The following is a 15,000-nucleotide window of genomic DNA, read 5'->3' as shown; positions in this document are numbered from 1 at the left end:
ATTGGAATAAAGTTATCAGCACCAATGTTGTTCAGTCTTGGTCATAACGTACACTGTTTTAAGCTGAACAATGTGCCTCCTTGTAATTTTCAGGGTTTGATTGCCACTTGAAAACTTTTTCTAAGCTTGAGATCACTGATACTCAAAATGTGATCTTTAGAATTTTGATGCCTTTCTAGGGCCGACTTCTGAAGACTGTTACAGCCTGTAGTTGTGAAAGGGTTTCCATTGACTTACAGATATCGCAGTACATTTTTTTATCTTTTTCTTTCAACCATGTAAATTCTTTTAACCAAGCAGGCAGGAGACGCCTCTTTCTCTTAGCGGGTTCACCGGGGTGTCATTCCGAATCCGCCCGAGGCATTTTTGTTTTCAACTCACTTCTGTCCCAGAATGCGTCATGCCTCTGCAACGGGTTTCAATGTGGTTCCCCGATAATAGGAACATCAAAAAAGCAAGCTTGAAAGCCATTCAAAGCGAGTATGGCTCTTTTTAGCTTTAAAAAAGGAGTCAGACCAAAGAAGAAGATTCAATTTTTTTTTTAATTCCCAAAAAAGATTTCTTGCAGATCTACTGAGTTTTAAATTAATTATTAGCAGACTATGGTTCTAGAACATATGCGTCCGAGAGGACCGGTTCTCTTTGGTGTTTTGCGGCCTTTTTTTGGTTTTCGACTAAACAACGCATCTCTGACGCGTATTTCCGCGAAAGGGAAAAGTTAAACCCTGCAGAGTTTTCGTCTTTTTTCTATTTCTACAGTACATTCAATTTTGAAGTTCCATAGGTAACTCCATGAACACAAGAAAACTGTAGGGTTGTTTTGAGTTTCTTTCAAACTTCAAATAAAATACCCCACATCCAGCTCAGAAAAGGGTAAGGCATTTTTCCTCTTCATCGAAGATTCATTCAAACAATCACCACTTACGAACCGATTGTTCCTCAAAAGCCTTGACCGCGCTACCAAACCATAGAGAATAAATTTGTACATCAGTACTTGAATCCTAAGCTACTGTGCTGTGGTTGGAGCAGGGACCATATAGGTGGAGTTCATTTTGCAGCAATGCAGGAGATTTCTTAGCTCCAGCTTCAACGCAGAAACTGTCTATTTTTAAATCTCATCTTCTTTAATTGCAGCCAATGAACAGCTGACAAAGGATATTCCTTTTGGTCACACTGCAGATGCTTCCTTTAACATAGAAACGTCATGTTATCGCTACGTAATCTTCCGACACACCTAACCTTATTAAGATGTGTTTAGTGAAGGGCTATGCATAAACTCATCCGGTTGACGTTAGAACCATCGTCTCCATGAATTATTCGACATTTAGGAAGATTTAGCGGGTAAGTGACTGCTCGATTTTGTTTGGCTGTGAAGCGTTTGCGGGTGTAGCTATTATAGAGTAGTGGTTTACTAGAACTACAATAGCTTGGTGCACTTTTAATGGTGTGACCGACAATTAACGATTTTCAATAAGGACCTATTTTGAAGGAATTAGCGGTTGTCCAACCTTACTAAATAATTCAGTTTTCACGGTTCTCTGAGCTCCCTAGTTTCCAGCAAGGTCTTAATTAGAGTTTTGGCTTCAAGTTGACTCTGCATCTAGAAAAGACAAGGTAAAGGTCTGGTTGCAATTAACAGCAATTGTCTGTGATTCGGTTGTAAAAGTAAGGAGAACATGTGGTTTGTTTTTAAGATTTAATAGCTCTAAAGAAAACTTTATAACTTCAACTTCGCAAATAAGTCTCTCGAATGCTCAGACAAACCAGAAATTAGTACTAGTTGTGACTTACAGATGTGTCTGGATGTGCAATGTAGTTGTGCGCAAAAGAAAGTATGTGAATGAATTTTGTCTGATAAATATTCTTGCATTACGGATGTTCTCTAATCCCACTTCCCTTTTTTTCTCCAAAGAAGGAGAAGTGACTTCATTTCGATGACACCCTCTTTCGGAGAAAATTCAGACACGGAACTTCTTCCAAACGTTCGACGTCAGTAATCGGCCTGTTTTTTTTTTATTTCTCGTCATCTTACACATTTCTGCTGAATGAAGAGAAGGTCCGAGCCCGGCTGTCTTTCCTTGATCAGGGAATGTTTTTCCTATACAATATGGCGAAATGTGTTCCGGTGTTGTGCGTGTAGCAGTGAATGTTTTTTTTTTTTTTAGCTAAAACGTGATGAAGGGCAGTACTGACCTTGTGCAGGGAAGAACAAAGGTCAATGAAAGTAAAAAGTCAGATTTCTGCTGTAATTTTCTGGGCCTTTTTTCCGAAAGCAAGGAATTTGGTGGTTTTGTAAACGTTTGATCAAGACTTTGAGTGCTCTTATCGACACGGAACAGGAATATAGTTCGAAGAAAAGGGAGGTAACGGAAGCAGATTTTACATCATTCATGAACATTTATAAGAGGCAATGGAGTTTGTTTCTAGATACATAAGTACAGGCAACATATTTGATTGACAGATAACGTCTTGAGGAGAGTTATTTCCCTAACAAATATATAACTGACCAAGTAAGCTAACCGCATCTTTATTTTTATTTTGTTTTCCAAAGACTTGACCTTATACGTGAAATTAACCGTTGGTCTGTAATCGAGCGATAAATATCGTTTTATGCCGATTAAAAGACGGCGAGATTTAAGATTTAAAGAAAATATTTTGAAGCGAAAAGCACGGTAAATCAGCCATTCTGGTTGAATAAATTCTCATTTCTTGTTTCGTTTTTAGTAAAGCCTCAACCCCTACGCCGCGCGTCCTCCTGTCCCAATTGATGTTAACTTTGTTCTAGAAGATGGGAGTGAACGGAGCTAACTGATTCAATCTCTTTGACTATTTCTCCTACGTGGGGCCTCCTACGGCCCACCTTATGCCCCTTCAAAGGTTTTGGGCTCCAAAAATTTTTCTACTTTCATCTGGGGTCTGAAGAGACCGAGTTAAAAACTATCGTTGCTGCAAACATTGTTTAACCTTTTTCTTTTTTCTTCATTTATAAGATCATACCGTGGCTTCGCTCATGTGCGATATTTGGATAAATAAAGTTACTTACTGCACTTACCATTACTTACTGACCTGTGTTTTTTAGTCGGAAAAGAACTGCTGGTTACAAACCAACATTGTGACAATCCGTAAAGTGGCTAACTTCTAATCATGCATATGGTTAAACTTTAAAGACGGAACATTCAGTACTCTTCGCGGCGACTTAAGCACCATTTTCAGTCGTGGATACGCGAAGCGTATAAACGACTATCGTTAGGGGTCAGAATATGCAAATTTGTCACTCACTCAGTTGAATTCAAATCGATGTGGCAAATATTCTTCGCCCGGGGAGAGGGGGGGGGGGGGGGGGATAAGAAGAACGGTGGTGCTCGTCGTACCTTTTAGGGGTTAAAAAAAAGCGGTTTTGGTACCTCTCAGTATGTTTAGCCTTAAAAGGTCCACAGCGGGAGCTTTAGCGGTACCTTTTAGGGTATTGAGTTGAAAAATTAACTAATTTTTAATTTTGTCTGATTTTATCAGATGTTTTCGGTATTACATTGTTCTAGTTGAACAGGGGAGCATTCCTTTAGGATAAGAATCAAACAAGCATTCATTCTTTCCTAGATAAATGGCTATCGTCTGGTACTTCTCAGGCTTTTAACAACCACTGGTTGGCGATTATTTTCACCTGGCTCTTCCGCATCTATAAAATGCATCTATATACAGCATTTTTCATGGTCCGTTCCCGATTTCGTGAAAGGTTGAAAAGATTTGGAAACAATCCTTGTTTTGGCTTATCGCAAACTGAGGCATTCGTAGCTGTTTACATAGTTGAGGACCCTTCACCCTGCCTTCAGAAATTTGAAAATGACCTGGTCAATGTAGCCTGGCAATGATAACGCATTCTTTTTAGATCAAACTGAAACACGAATTCAGTCATTATTTCCTAACCGCCCCGGCGAGATCAGAGATCGCAACAGAATTCCCATTTTGTAAGCAATGTATCCACGACTACTTCACAGTTCAGGGGAACCCAGCGAGAATATAGTTCAAAACCACTTAAACATAGCATTGTTACACGTATTTTGGTATAAAATAGGCATATTTTTATCCCTTTATCGGATTTGCTAACTGAAAGGTCTAGTGATACCTTTTTGAAAATTTCAGCCAGAAAAAAGGCTCCCGAAAATTCTAGATGACCTTTTAAGGGTAAAAATCTGCTAAAAGTGGGCAATTATACCATTTTTTAGACGTTCGAAAATCCTTGCACAGGCAGGCAAGCAAGAAATTTTAGAACAAATGTTCCGAAAATTCTACATCTCAAATCGTCTTCCGAACAGATATTTTTCGAAACGTTGACGTTGGGTGCCCCTGACAGTTCTCCTTTGATTCTGTGATGCCATTAGGCAAAGCAGGTTCCTTCCATTATGTCAATCCCATTGATTATATCATCTCAAAACGGCCACAATGTTGAATGGACACTGAGCTACCGGTAGAAAACCCTCGCTCCGTCGCCTTTCTCTGACACGGTGTAATCAACTTCTCTGTCTACAAGATTTCATTACGTAGCCATTTAATTAATGACTTTCTAAACGAAAACTCTTTCGCCTTGTGGACTTTATAATTTAGTAGTCAAACGCAAAGCAAAAGCTTGTGGCAAAGCATGTTGTTTTTAACGATTGTCTTTTTTTAGTTTTCTATCTCTTTTCTTTTTTTTTCTTTTCTATCTTATTATTATTATTTTTAATTTATGACTCATTTTAGACTGAAGACCTTAGTTACAACGAATGAGAAAAAAGTGGAGGAAGTCCTCTTGACCTGATTTTAATCGAACATAAATACATTAAATATTCAATACCGGCAATTAAACATGTAAAATTATACAAAATTATGGTGCTTCATTGACGGCGAAATGTAAACAAGAATTTTTCATACACACAAGACAGAATGAAAACAGGCCAAGGCAGATAAGCAAGCGCTAAATGAAAATAGTAAATAAAATCGCGTGAGTGTAATGTACATCCTGGTAAAATTAAATGGCAGTTATGGAAATATTTAGAGTGAAGATATTTTTAGAAGCACCAAAACGTACTGCTGAAGTGTGTAGGAAATTATTCAGTTGTATTGCATAACGTTTTAGTAACCCATGATGAACCATGAATATTAATCTTCTTTAATTACATGTCAGCTTCATAACGTGTGAATATATATAAGATCTCCAAGTAAACCTGATGAAGGCTGGTATTGGCCATCCGAAATATCGTTAAAAATTCATTCTCGCGTTGTTTCATCGTCGTGAACTTGACTTTCATAAATATTTATTTTATCAATTTTGACTGATCACGATCTTCTCTGATCTAACGCTGTGAAACTTATCGTCCACGGTTTTTGCAAAGGTTTTAAAACCTCAATTTCACTAATTACCGAAAGTATTAGGAAAGCGAAAACTGAACAAGAAATAATCTAGGATTGCCTGCTTCATTTGTGTGCGACAATTATCACATTACTACTTTCCCTCCAAAACATTCAACAAGGAGATTCTCATTTACTTTACCAAGCTCCTTTCAACACATGAGAGATGTGTCACGTTTCCTTTCGACGCTACCAAGAGCTGCCAGTGTCGTCAAGGAAAACCGCCATGACGTCACAACGCATAGCGATAGTCCTACAACACAACAATGCAGTAGCACTTGATGTTGTGTGAAGTTGTGTTCACATGATCCTAACATCCTTTGTGTAAAAAAATTACTTATTCAAACGATGCGTAAGTCTGTAAATAGATGTAGTTCAGACATCGGCTATTCAGGTGTATAATTATTCACCTAATCTTTTTCGCTACAATCGGAAAAAGTCCTTCATCAATCTTAATCTCGCGCGTTCTGGTCATAGGGTTTCTACAGATGCTTGTGAAGAAAGATGTCGCAGGGAAAAGAATCTTTGAACGAACTGCTTGAATGCGCCTGGAGACCCGATGTGAAGGTAATTGTACATTTGATAGATTAGTAAGTTGGAATTACCAATGTTTTATACTCTCACGGGGCAAAAAAACTTATTCCCTACTTCGCACCGGACACGCAATATGTTTACACGAACGCCATTAACACTCGGTCACGCAGACCGTAATTTGTTGTTGATCTCGATCTATGAATGAACTCTTAGCGTTCGGGCGGTAAAGTAAGCCAAATTATGGTTTGATTTGCGTTAATACTTTACTCCATTTGACCGTTTGTATACGCTGACTGTGAAGGAATGTGTTTGTTAGATATCGCGCGTTGACCGTGTGGACTGAATATCAACTGATCCCTTGTTGATTGAAATAACGGTAACACGCACAATAGATTCTTTGATAACTTCGAAGGCGCTTGATTTTGATTAAAACGTGTAACATTTTTTTTTATTTAATTCGGTCGTAGGTAAACTAGTACGACTGTGAACACTTTGTAAATGAGCCTCGATGTAATGACATTTGTCTGATTGTTTTTTTTATCTAATTTAATCTCTTCTAGTGTTTCATTTATCCTACCCAACGGTAAAGTTTATTTTTCTTGCCTTCTGTTGAAAGCAATTAGTACGCAAAATGGCAATTCATGCATCATCGATTTGTTCTGCATGAGTGTTGCTTCTTTTATTACACAATTCTGCGTTCTCGGTTATTGAAGTATTGCGTGGGCTCACTTGAGAAGTGCTTGTTACATTGAGTCGTTAAAGCTGCAAGAAAAGGAGAGAAACAAAGGAGTATGCGTTTCGCGTTGTACGTTGCATTCGTTTGTGTAGTTTTATGTGCCATGTCTCCAATTTAAGTGAGCAAGCTCCAATGGTAAACAAAAAAGAGTGTTTTATGCCAGTTTAGCGAGGCGAAATTCGACTCAGGTTGAAGTGTGTGTGAATTGTAAAATGCCATCATGTTGTCTGTTTCGCCTTAATTAAGGTCTTCCTAAGTTCAAGTTAACTTACTTGTGTAATTCCAAGATACAAAGCAGGAGACACCAGGGACCTGTCGCTATCCCCTGGGATATTTTCAGTCTTTAGACGCCTTGAGCCTTGCTGCTAAGTAAAAACGAAGTATTTAATCGTTGTTCCTCCACAGCAACCTCTCAACAGGCTAAGGCGAGCATTTGCAAAAATTGTGTTGACATGCATATTTAATTAAGCCTTGTGTTACTCTGTACAAATGCCACTCGGTGTACAAAATGTGTTCATAGCCAGTTTAAATACAGTTCTTAAACTCATCCTGCTTTGACAGGATTAGATGAGGGCCACTGGGTTCAGGTGAGTCTTGTTGCCTATTTTCACGGCCTGTTTAAAATGAGCCGTTTTTACGCTGCAAACATCTATCTAAAAAGAGTTCGAATGCAAAATTTGCTGGGTACTACTAATGTTTACATCGAGAACATGCTAATCAAGCGCTTGACCCAAGTTAAGAGCTCAGCGACCAGCCAGAATACATGACCATACTATTAGATTTGTAACCAGTTCGATTAAACCTCTATTATTCTTGACTTGAATACTGCTTCTTTGTTACCGATAGGTATTTTTCATAATGTTAACGAAAACTACTCATGATCACTGATTTCTGCATTCTTGTGAGATCTAGATCTTCTAAGAATTGTCTCTTCTTTTTAACATGCTTCTTCGTAGCTGCCTTTAACGCTCTTTAGCAGTCCCGAGGGGTGAATATTTTTCATATGCAATGGTGCATGCGTTCTCAATCTAAAACGCATTAATAATTTTATTCGACCTAACATCAAAGTCGTACAAAAAATGATATTTACTGAATACAAATCAATAATCAATAGTTAATTTTACAGAAAAAAAAAAGAAGACAAGACCTTGATGCAATGGTTTTCACTTGATTTTATCATACATGCTAATAACCAGGCAGCATCTAAACGTGACAGCTCCGATCCTTTTGGTGCAAGGGGCTGTAAAAACTGAACGAAACTATCCAACTGCTGTATAACATTTTAACTTTGCAGTTTTTTTTTGTTTGTTCTTTTTTTTTTTTAAGCAGTGACATAATTTCCTAGTTTTGCCAATAAGACTAAGTTCTTTTAAAGTCCTCAGTCATCACCTTCCTTGCATAACTGCTTCTCTGCACCCGTCTGCATCAATCTCGACCCCAAAACTCTTCTCTTGACTAGGGAGAGAGGAGCTCTGGGGAACCCTGAAACAGTGTTTTCTTATTGGTTTTCGTGAAGAATAAACAAAAGCGTCTGTAATTGGTGCATTCATGTTAGCATGAGGAGTGACCAGGTGCCGTAAGGTTCAACTAGCCATTTTTTGGCTATAAGAGCCCTACGGCGCATGTTCTCCGACAGAGCCTCGGGTCGATCCTAGGCACTAGTGACGAGAATGCCGTCTGCATGTGATGTGCAGTCTCCTGATGCAAATGCTCGTCGTAAGTGGTCCGCATCGACATTTAAAGACCATGCGTTGCACATTTGCTTCCTCACGTCTTTGTAGCATGCTCCTATTTCCGTTGCCGAATTAGCCACCGGACCTCTCTTCACACCTCTCTCTCAAATTTTTTACTTCGATCTTGAATGCATTCACGATACGGTGTGTTCCCTGAGCAGGTCTCGAACCCACGTCTCCCTGATTACTAGTCGGGCATGCTAAGCGGCGTGGGGATCCCTTGTCTCTATAACCCCAGACGGGGCTTAGAACAAATGGAAGTCAGAAATTTCGAGGCAAATAAAAGGCTATACGTGCATGTAACTGAAGAGAGAGAGAAGCACACACAGCACATTTTTAGGGATCCCCACGCCGCTAAGTCACCTCATTAATCTGCTGCATTGCCAGCGTGGTAGCCTTGATGGTGTAGTTGCTTAGCATTTCCGACTAGTAATCAGGGACATGTGGGTCCGAGTCCCGCTCAGGACAAAAACCAATTTTTCGGATGAGTGTGTCGATAGGCAAAATGCACTGTGTGTGCTAACCAAAGGATTTTACTGACAAAGTTTGAGGATCCTAAAAGCTGCACTAGAATTTGCCCGGGGAAATTTTAAGTGATTTCCCTTACAATTGTCTGTAATTTTTTCCAACACACGCGTGTCTGAATGAACGTAAATTTCAAGCAATTGTATATTACAAAATTTAAAATTATGTAGGTGTAAGAATCAGAATTAAACGCTAAAAATGTTGTGAAAAACCTGTTTCGATCAGAACATAAAGTGCACAGTAAAACCCGAACAAACAACTTCAACATTTTCTTTAACATCCGTTCGATTTTGTTGAACAGCAATGTCGATACCTTTTACCAACCTTTTCCATCGGTGTTGAAACATGTTGAATCCTAGTTGAATCGATGTTGAATGAGTTTAAAAGCGTTTAATTAAATTTTGCTTCAACATCCAATCGACATTTCTTTTGTTATCGCGAATGTGAATGAAATGGAAGCCGTTTGCCACCCAACGTTACGGAGCTTTAGCAACGACGACGGCACCCGCAACGAGAACGTCCTCGTTAAATGTGAATTCGCGCTATTGCAATCGCTTCGCGACTGTTCCAAGCCATTTAATGCGACAAAGGCGTGGCAAATCCTCAAGAAAGAAGCTAGTATGAACGGCGCTCAATTTAGGGGCCCAGGTTATCCTAGAAGGCGAGATGATTCAGCTTGTTATTGGCCCTTTTCACACTAAAGACGAATAATCCGTCTTAGTGTGAAAACGGAACGGTGTTCATTTTAGACGAATAATCCGTCTATTTTATCCGTCCGATTATCCGTCTATATAGACGGGTTTTGAGGACGGAACATCCGTCCAAGACGGATGATTCGTTTTGAATTCACATCAGGATGGATAAAGTCACCTCATTTGGCCCTGAAAAGCCTGGAACTAGAAAGACTGCACTGACTTCTGGGAAGGAAAACATGGCGTCGACAGGTGCCAAAAGGTCAGCAGGACAGAAACCTAGAGAGAACACGTGGAAGGAGAATGAAGTCTCCCTTTTTGCTACCCTTTTTAAATTGTTTTATTTTTTATTTTTTAATTGTCGTGAAGTGTTGCCAGAGTTGTAATTCGCTAAGCTTTCCGATAGAGCGTTAAATTGTCTTCAAATTTTCTTTTTCTCCTATAAGAAAGTACGCCGTAGATGCCGTATTGGGTAGGGTGGAATTGTAACCGCGCCTGAGAAAAAACCCGTGTTCTATCCGTCTGATAGGGAGCTCAAGCACGCGCGTTTTTGAGACGCGGACAGCAACCGAAAGAGAACATTTCGAGTGCCAGGATAGCGGTGTCACCCATATTTTTATACTAATTATTCTCTAATGGAGAAAAGATACTTGGCAATGTAAATGTGGTACGTTGTGTGACGACAAGTTAAAAGGGAAAACAGCTCACATCCGATTGCCGTCCGCGTCTCAAAAACGCGCGTGCTTAAGCTCCCTGATGTGAATTCGAGACGGAGAAATTCAAACACTTTATCTGTCTCGAATTCATACCAAGACGGAAAATGTAGCAGACGGATTATCCGTCTCTAGTGTGAAAACGGCCATTGTAAGGCATATACTCACAAAAGTCTTTGAGAAACTACTGCATTTGACCTCAAACCGCCATGACGAAGATTCGGGTCGCTATTATTTTCTTGTTCGATATTCTTAACTATTGACCGAGTAGTATTGGGCGCGCTTGTGTATTTTATTACGCGGCATTCTTTGGAATCCATGGAAATATAGGACAATGTAGGGTCCGCCACCGACTTTTTACCAGGCAGTAACCAACGTTTTTGATAACTCAGTAAAGCAAGCTGTCCCCGAAAATTAAGACGGCCCTGAGAGTGGAAATGAAATTGTTGTTGAAGAGAGAAAGAAACCTTTTTAAATGTCTGAGGCATTTAAGCATACTGTCAAGACTTCAAAATGCCTTGGCAGTGTGCCTAAATGTTAAGAAGAGGTTCGTTCTAAAGCTAGATTTTTTTTTTTTAACATTTTGTTCATACTTACTAAGTTATATTGGATTATTTAACCACCATTTATGCATTATGGTCTATGCCCCAGCTAACGGCAATCAACGGTAAGCGGAGAAAGGAAATCTAAATTTGCGATTTTATTGCTGCAGTTAATTAGCACAAAATATCTGACATAAGAGAAGATTAGAGTTGAATTAATAGCTCTCCCTAGCAGCATATTTTAAATCAGCAGTCTTATCAAGATTGGATGCCCTGCTGGCTTTTAGGTATTCTAGAGACTTGTGTCAATATCTATGCAATTGATTTCATCAAATATGGAAATTTTTTTCCATTCTGGATATTGCTTTTCATTGGAACGTGGTCAAGTTTGTTTTATGACGTTTTTTTTTTCCGCTAACGGGGTGACGTCTGTTCTAACCAGTAATCTCTTTCTTCGGGAGCGATCTTGTCCATGAATTAAATACCCATAAAATACACAGATGATTAAGGAATGTGATAAGCGTCTGTCTTGCTGTGAATCATTCCAAGCATCCTTCCCGGCGATCCAGTTAATCGATAAGGTGCAAAGAAAAGGACTGAACGACCTTACAACATATTCTGTCCAATCTGGCATTCAATCAAAGCCGTAATGATACTCTACCAGGTATGTTGCCCTAACTTCACGCCTCCTTATGTTTAATCAAATCAAAGGGACAGTAAGCTACAGTAAAAATATAATTATTGTATAAGTGTCGAAGCGAACTTACATTGTTATACATCTAGCATACTGTTCAGACATTCTTTTGCACACAGATGTTTCTGTTCATGTGAGATATGTATAAATCACAATAATTATTGTTTGTAGCGCTCCTCATTAGGCCTAAACCGTGATAGTTTTGCTAAAAGTTTTCGAACGGACTTCTAAAACGTTATTGTGCCGTGTTTAGTCAATGCAGGAAAATGTATTGCTCGTCGCCTTTTGCATCTAAAATAGACAGTTATAATAAACACCTCTTTGGGCCCGGGTTTGGGAATGGTTTCCTAATGTATCACTACTGAGGAAAAGCAATTTGAAACTCAAACATTGTTAGGCGAGTTACCTCGTAGCTGATCAGTTAGTATTTTATTTTGCATTTTTGTTTTGGAAAACATTTCCATCGCAGGAATTGGTGCGTAAGAGAGCTATTTGTTTTGTCTGCGGGCTAATATTAATGCGTAATCGGCGGCGAGGCATGAATATAATTACCTCGAAACATGACCTGGGACCCGTTTCTCGAAAGTCCCGAAAACTTTTCGGGCCCGAAAAGCCATTTGTGAAACTGCCAACCGCTTGTTTTGGAAAGCCGATCTTTTGACATGTTTTCTAGGTAAAAAAAGCAAAATGACAGTGAAGTTTGACGACTTAAATCCTGTCCGTTCTTGAGATACAGAGGGAAGGGTCACACCCGAAAATGGCCCGTAAAGTTTCGGGACTTTCGAGAAACGGGCCCCTGGTATGTACCTCTCAGCAGTGAAGTAAAGCATTTGATTGTTATGAGTTGAAAGCGATTTCTTGGACAGCGGGAGGCAAGTCTTTGTTGCTTCTTCTTTGTTGCTTTTTTTTTTCGCTCCTTATTCTTTTGTTTTGTTTGATTTTTGTTTTTTTGTTTGTTTTATTTTTGTGGGAAGTGCACTTAATAGTGCTAAACCAATTATGTAATCATTGTTTGAATGATTGTCAGTGCTGCCAGGATAGTCCCGCAAAGCGTGGAAGGGGTTACTTCTTTGTACTTTGAGATAAGCTGAATAAAGCAAAGGTTACAATAACTGTTTCTTGCCATGTTTCCAAAGCAAATCAGTTTTTGTGACAAGGGAGTCGCATTGCCATGGATATGATAGCAAAATAACATGGGCATAGCAAAGATGTTTTGCAAAATTGAACTGAAGCAGTCAAATTATTTCATCTTATTTTCACAGTGGGGAAACTTCTTGTCCATGGCTGTTTATCTGACATTTGCTTTTTGTTCGATTTTCAACGTTCAAATGTCTTTTATTGCAACTGAAAACGTTCGGTGAACATGAACAATGAATGCTGATCATTATTTAAATATCCGACCGTTTTACAACTACACAGCAAAGCGAGTGGACTTAACTCCGCTCTGTACTGTATTAAGAACAAGGTAAACTGAATTTTCATTAGTTCTTATATAATTTTTATATCATGTTTCCTTGGTCTGACACGGAGCGAATTTTAATCTCTAATAAACAGCTGTTGCAATTGCTAAATTTGCGTTCATAACTGTGAGGGGATCATATGCTGCCATAGCTTCCCTTGATTCCATATCCGCAGTTAAATGTATGATTCATTTCACATATAATTTTTTTCGTTGATTCATTCATCACGGAAAATTTGAACCCACAAATGACCAGTTCCCTACGTCAGTGGCTTCAAAGCTCAAGTTGGTTATAGCGTCACCCCGGTATCAGGAGGTCACGGTTTCAAACCCCGTTGAAGTCTCTAGTTTTTCAGGCCGCTACGCAGTTGCGAGTGTGTGCATGAATGCATAGTGTGCGTTTGTTTTTGGCAAAATCTGTGAACAATTCAGTACAGTTGAGTTTCTTTTGAATTAAGAAACGACATTGTTAGGAAGTTATGTGGTAACGATTTCGTTTTTCTTTCATGTAACTTATATTTCACTGAAAACATTTTTCTAGAAATCGGAATACTGGCATGATTTGGATTATGAGAATCAGTGAACTGTAGGCGCGAGCCGAGAATTTAGTTTTGAAAAGACGTAATGTGAAGTGCTAGTTTTGTACCCCATATGAACCATGTGAGCGTTAGCCCTACTAATGGAAATGGGCCCACACAAGGACAGAGAAAAACTCTGACCAGGGTGGGAATTGAACCCACGACCTTCGGGTTAGATAACCGCTGCTCTACCGACTGAGTTACAAGGTCAGACGGGAGCAGGCCGTGGGAACTGAAGATGTCAAAGTCACGGCAATGAAAATGTACAAGTACAAGGAAGGGTTACGTTTTTACAAACGTTGGCCGTGTAGCACTTTGCAATTTGCAATCACAAAGAATCTTGATATTTTTTACCCACACAATAAATTAAGTGCTTAAAGGTTACAAATGACTTCATTTACCTCCTTCGTATCTCCACTTCCATCATTTCAGTATTGAAAAGCGAGAAATTATAATTTTGAAGCCAATATTCAGCTTGAGGTTTCTTCTCGAAGCTGTTTGTTGTTACTTTATAAGGTTAGATGGAGAATCAGCAAGAATTGCCATATGAACGAAACTTGACCTGGCTTGACCAATTTGAATCATGCAAGTTCTTCCAATCCACCATTTATGAACTTAGTAGAATCTCCATTCCTAAGAATCAAGGTTAATATTCGGCATTTTAGCTTCTTTGCTATCCGCTATTGCCAGAGTGAAATTTATCTCTCTTTTGGTCTGACTCCCTGCTTGTGCTTTAATGCTGATTTTGGGATTCTTTCCACTTTGCACGAAGGAAGAGGTTTTCAAGTTCGTGGTTCTTAAATGTAGTACTTAAAAACTAATATTTCGCTGTATTAGATGCAATTTATAAAGCAGTATTTTGCTCTTTTCCAATGAGTGTTAGTTTTTTTCATAGTGCGAAGAGTGAATTTGTAGCAATGATATTCTCGCCTTGTCAGTAATCTTCCTTTTATCTCTAAGGTTGCGGAAAAGGCTGCACTTCAGCAACTGCTCGGCCACTGTGAAATCATGTGCCTCTTTCACTCGACGGAAACTGCTCTGCTGAAAGTTCAGAATGATATCTTATTATATATGGACAATAAGGAAATTTCTCGTGCTTTTGGGCCTTAGTGCCGCTTTGACACGATCGAGCATTCCTTTCTCCTAATCGTCCTTGAGCGAGATTTTGGAATCAGTGGCACCACCTTAAAATGGTTTGATTCGTTTCTATCTGATCGCAAATAGCGTGTTCTAATCAGTGGCAAAGCGTCTGATGATTTTATTCTCAATTGTGGAGTTCCTCAAGGCAGTTGTATAATGGGGCCTGTTCTTTTTGCTCTCTCTGTTTCCTGCCTTTTTTATACTCACAACACCTTCCCTCCGCCCATAGACCTCTTTCATAATGGCGGCCAAATAAATTTTCTTTTGTT

The 15,000-nt window shown here is 39.2% G+C and overlaps 2 protein-coding genes across 8 annotated transcripts in view; one reads left to right on the top strand and one right to left on the bottom strand.

Annotated features, from left to right (window-relative positions):
* The window catches only part of LOC138000699 (neuronal acetylcholine receptor subunit alpha-7-like), a 39,297-nt gene extending 29,549 nt beyond the window's left edge, over nucleotides 1-9,748 (bottom strand). Inside the window, exon 1 of one of the 3 annotated variants that reach the window (XM_068847297.1) lies at nucleotides 6,928-9,748. The gene's annotated coding sequence lies outside the window, so the exon portion shown is untranslated. Of the gene's footprint in view, nucleotides 1-3,066; nucleotides 3,202-6,927 lie in introns of those variants that run through there. The other 2 variants (XM_068847296.1, XM_068847300.1) reach the window with 2 other exon arrangements.
* Nucleotides 1,234-15,000, top strand: part of LOC138000698 (potassium voltage-gated channel unc-103-like) — a 49,786-nt gene continuing 36,019 nt past the window's right edge. Inside the window, exons 1-3 of one of the 5 annotated variants that reach the window (XM_068847289.1) lie at nucleotides 1,234-1,341; nucleotides 2,166-2,363; nucleotides 5,863-5,952. In XM_068847289.1, coding sequence (XP_068703390.1) covers nucleotides 5,890-5,952 — 63 coding nt within the window. In that variant the 5' untranslated portion in view covers nucleotides 1,234-1,341; nucleotides 2,166-2,363; nucleotides 5,863-5,889. Of the gene's footprint in view, nucleotides 1,342-2,165; nucleotides 2,364-5,594; nucleotides 5,780-5,862; nucleotides 5,953-10,307; nucleotides 11,525-15,000 lie in introns of those variants that run through there. The other 4 variants (XM_068847290.1, XM_068847287.1, XM_068847286.1 and 1 more) reach the window with 4 other exon arrangements.

This window comes from Montipora foliosa, chromosome 4 (assembly GCF_036669935.1).
Source record: "Montipora foliosa isolate CH-2021 chromosome 4, ASM3666993v2, whole genome shotgun sequence".
Taxonomy (NCBI): domain Eukaryota; kingdom Metazoa; phylum Cnidaria; class Anthozoa; order Scleractinia; family Acroporidae; genus Montipora; species Montipora foliosa.
This window is presented reverse-complemented; position numbering and strand designations above follow the sequence as displayed.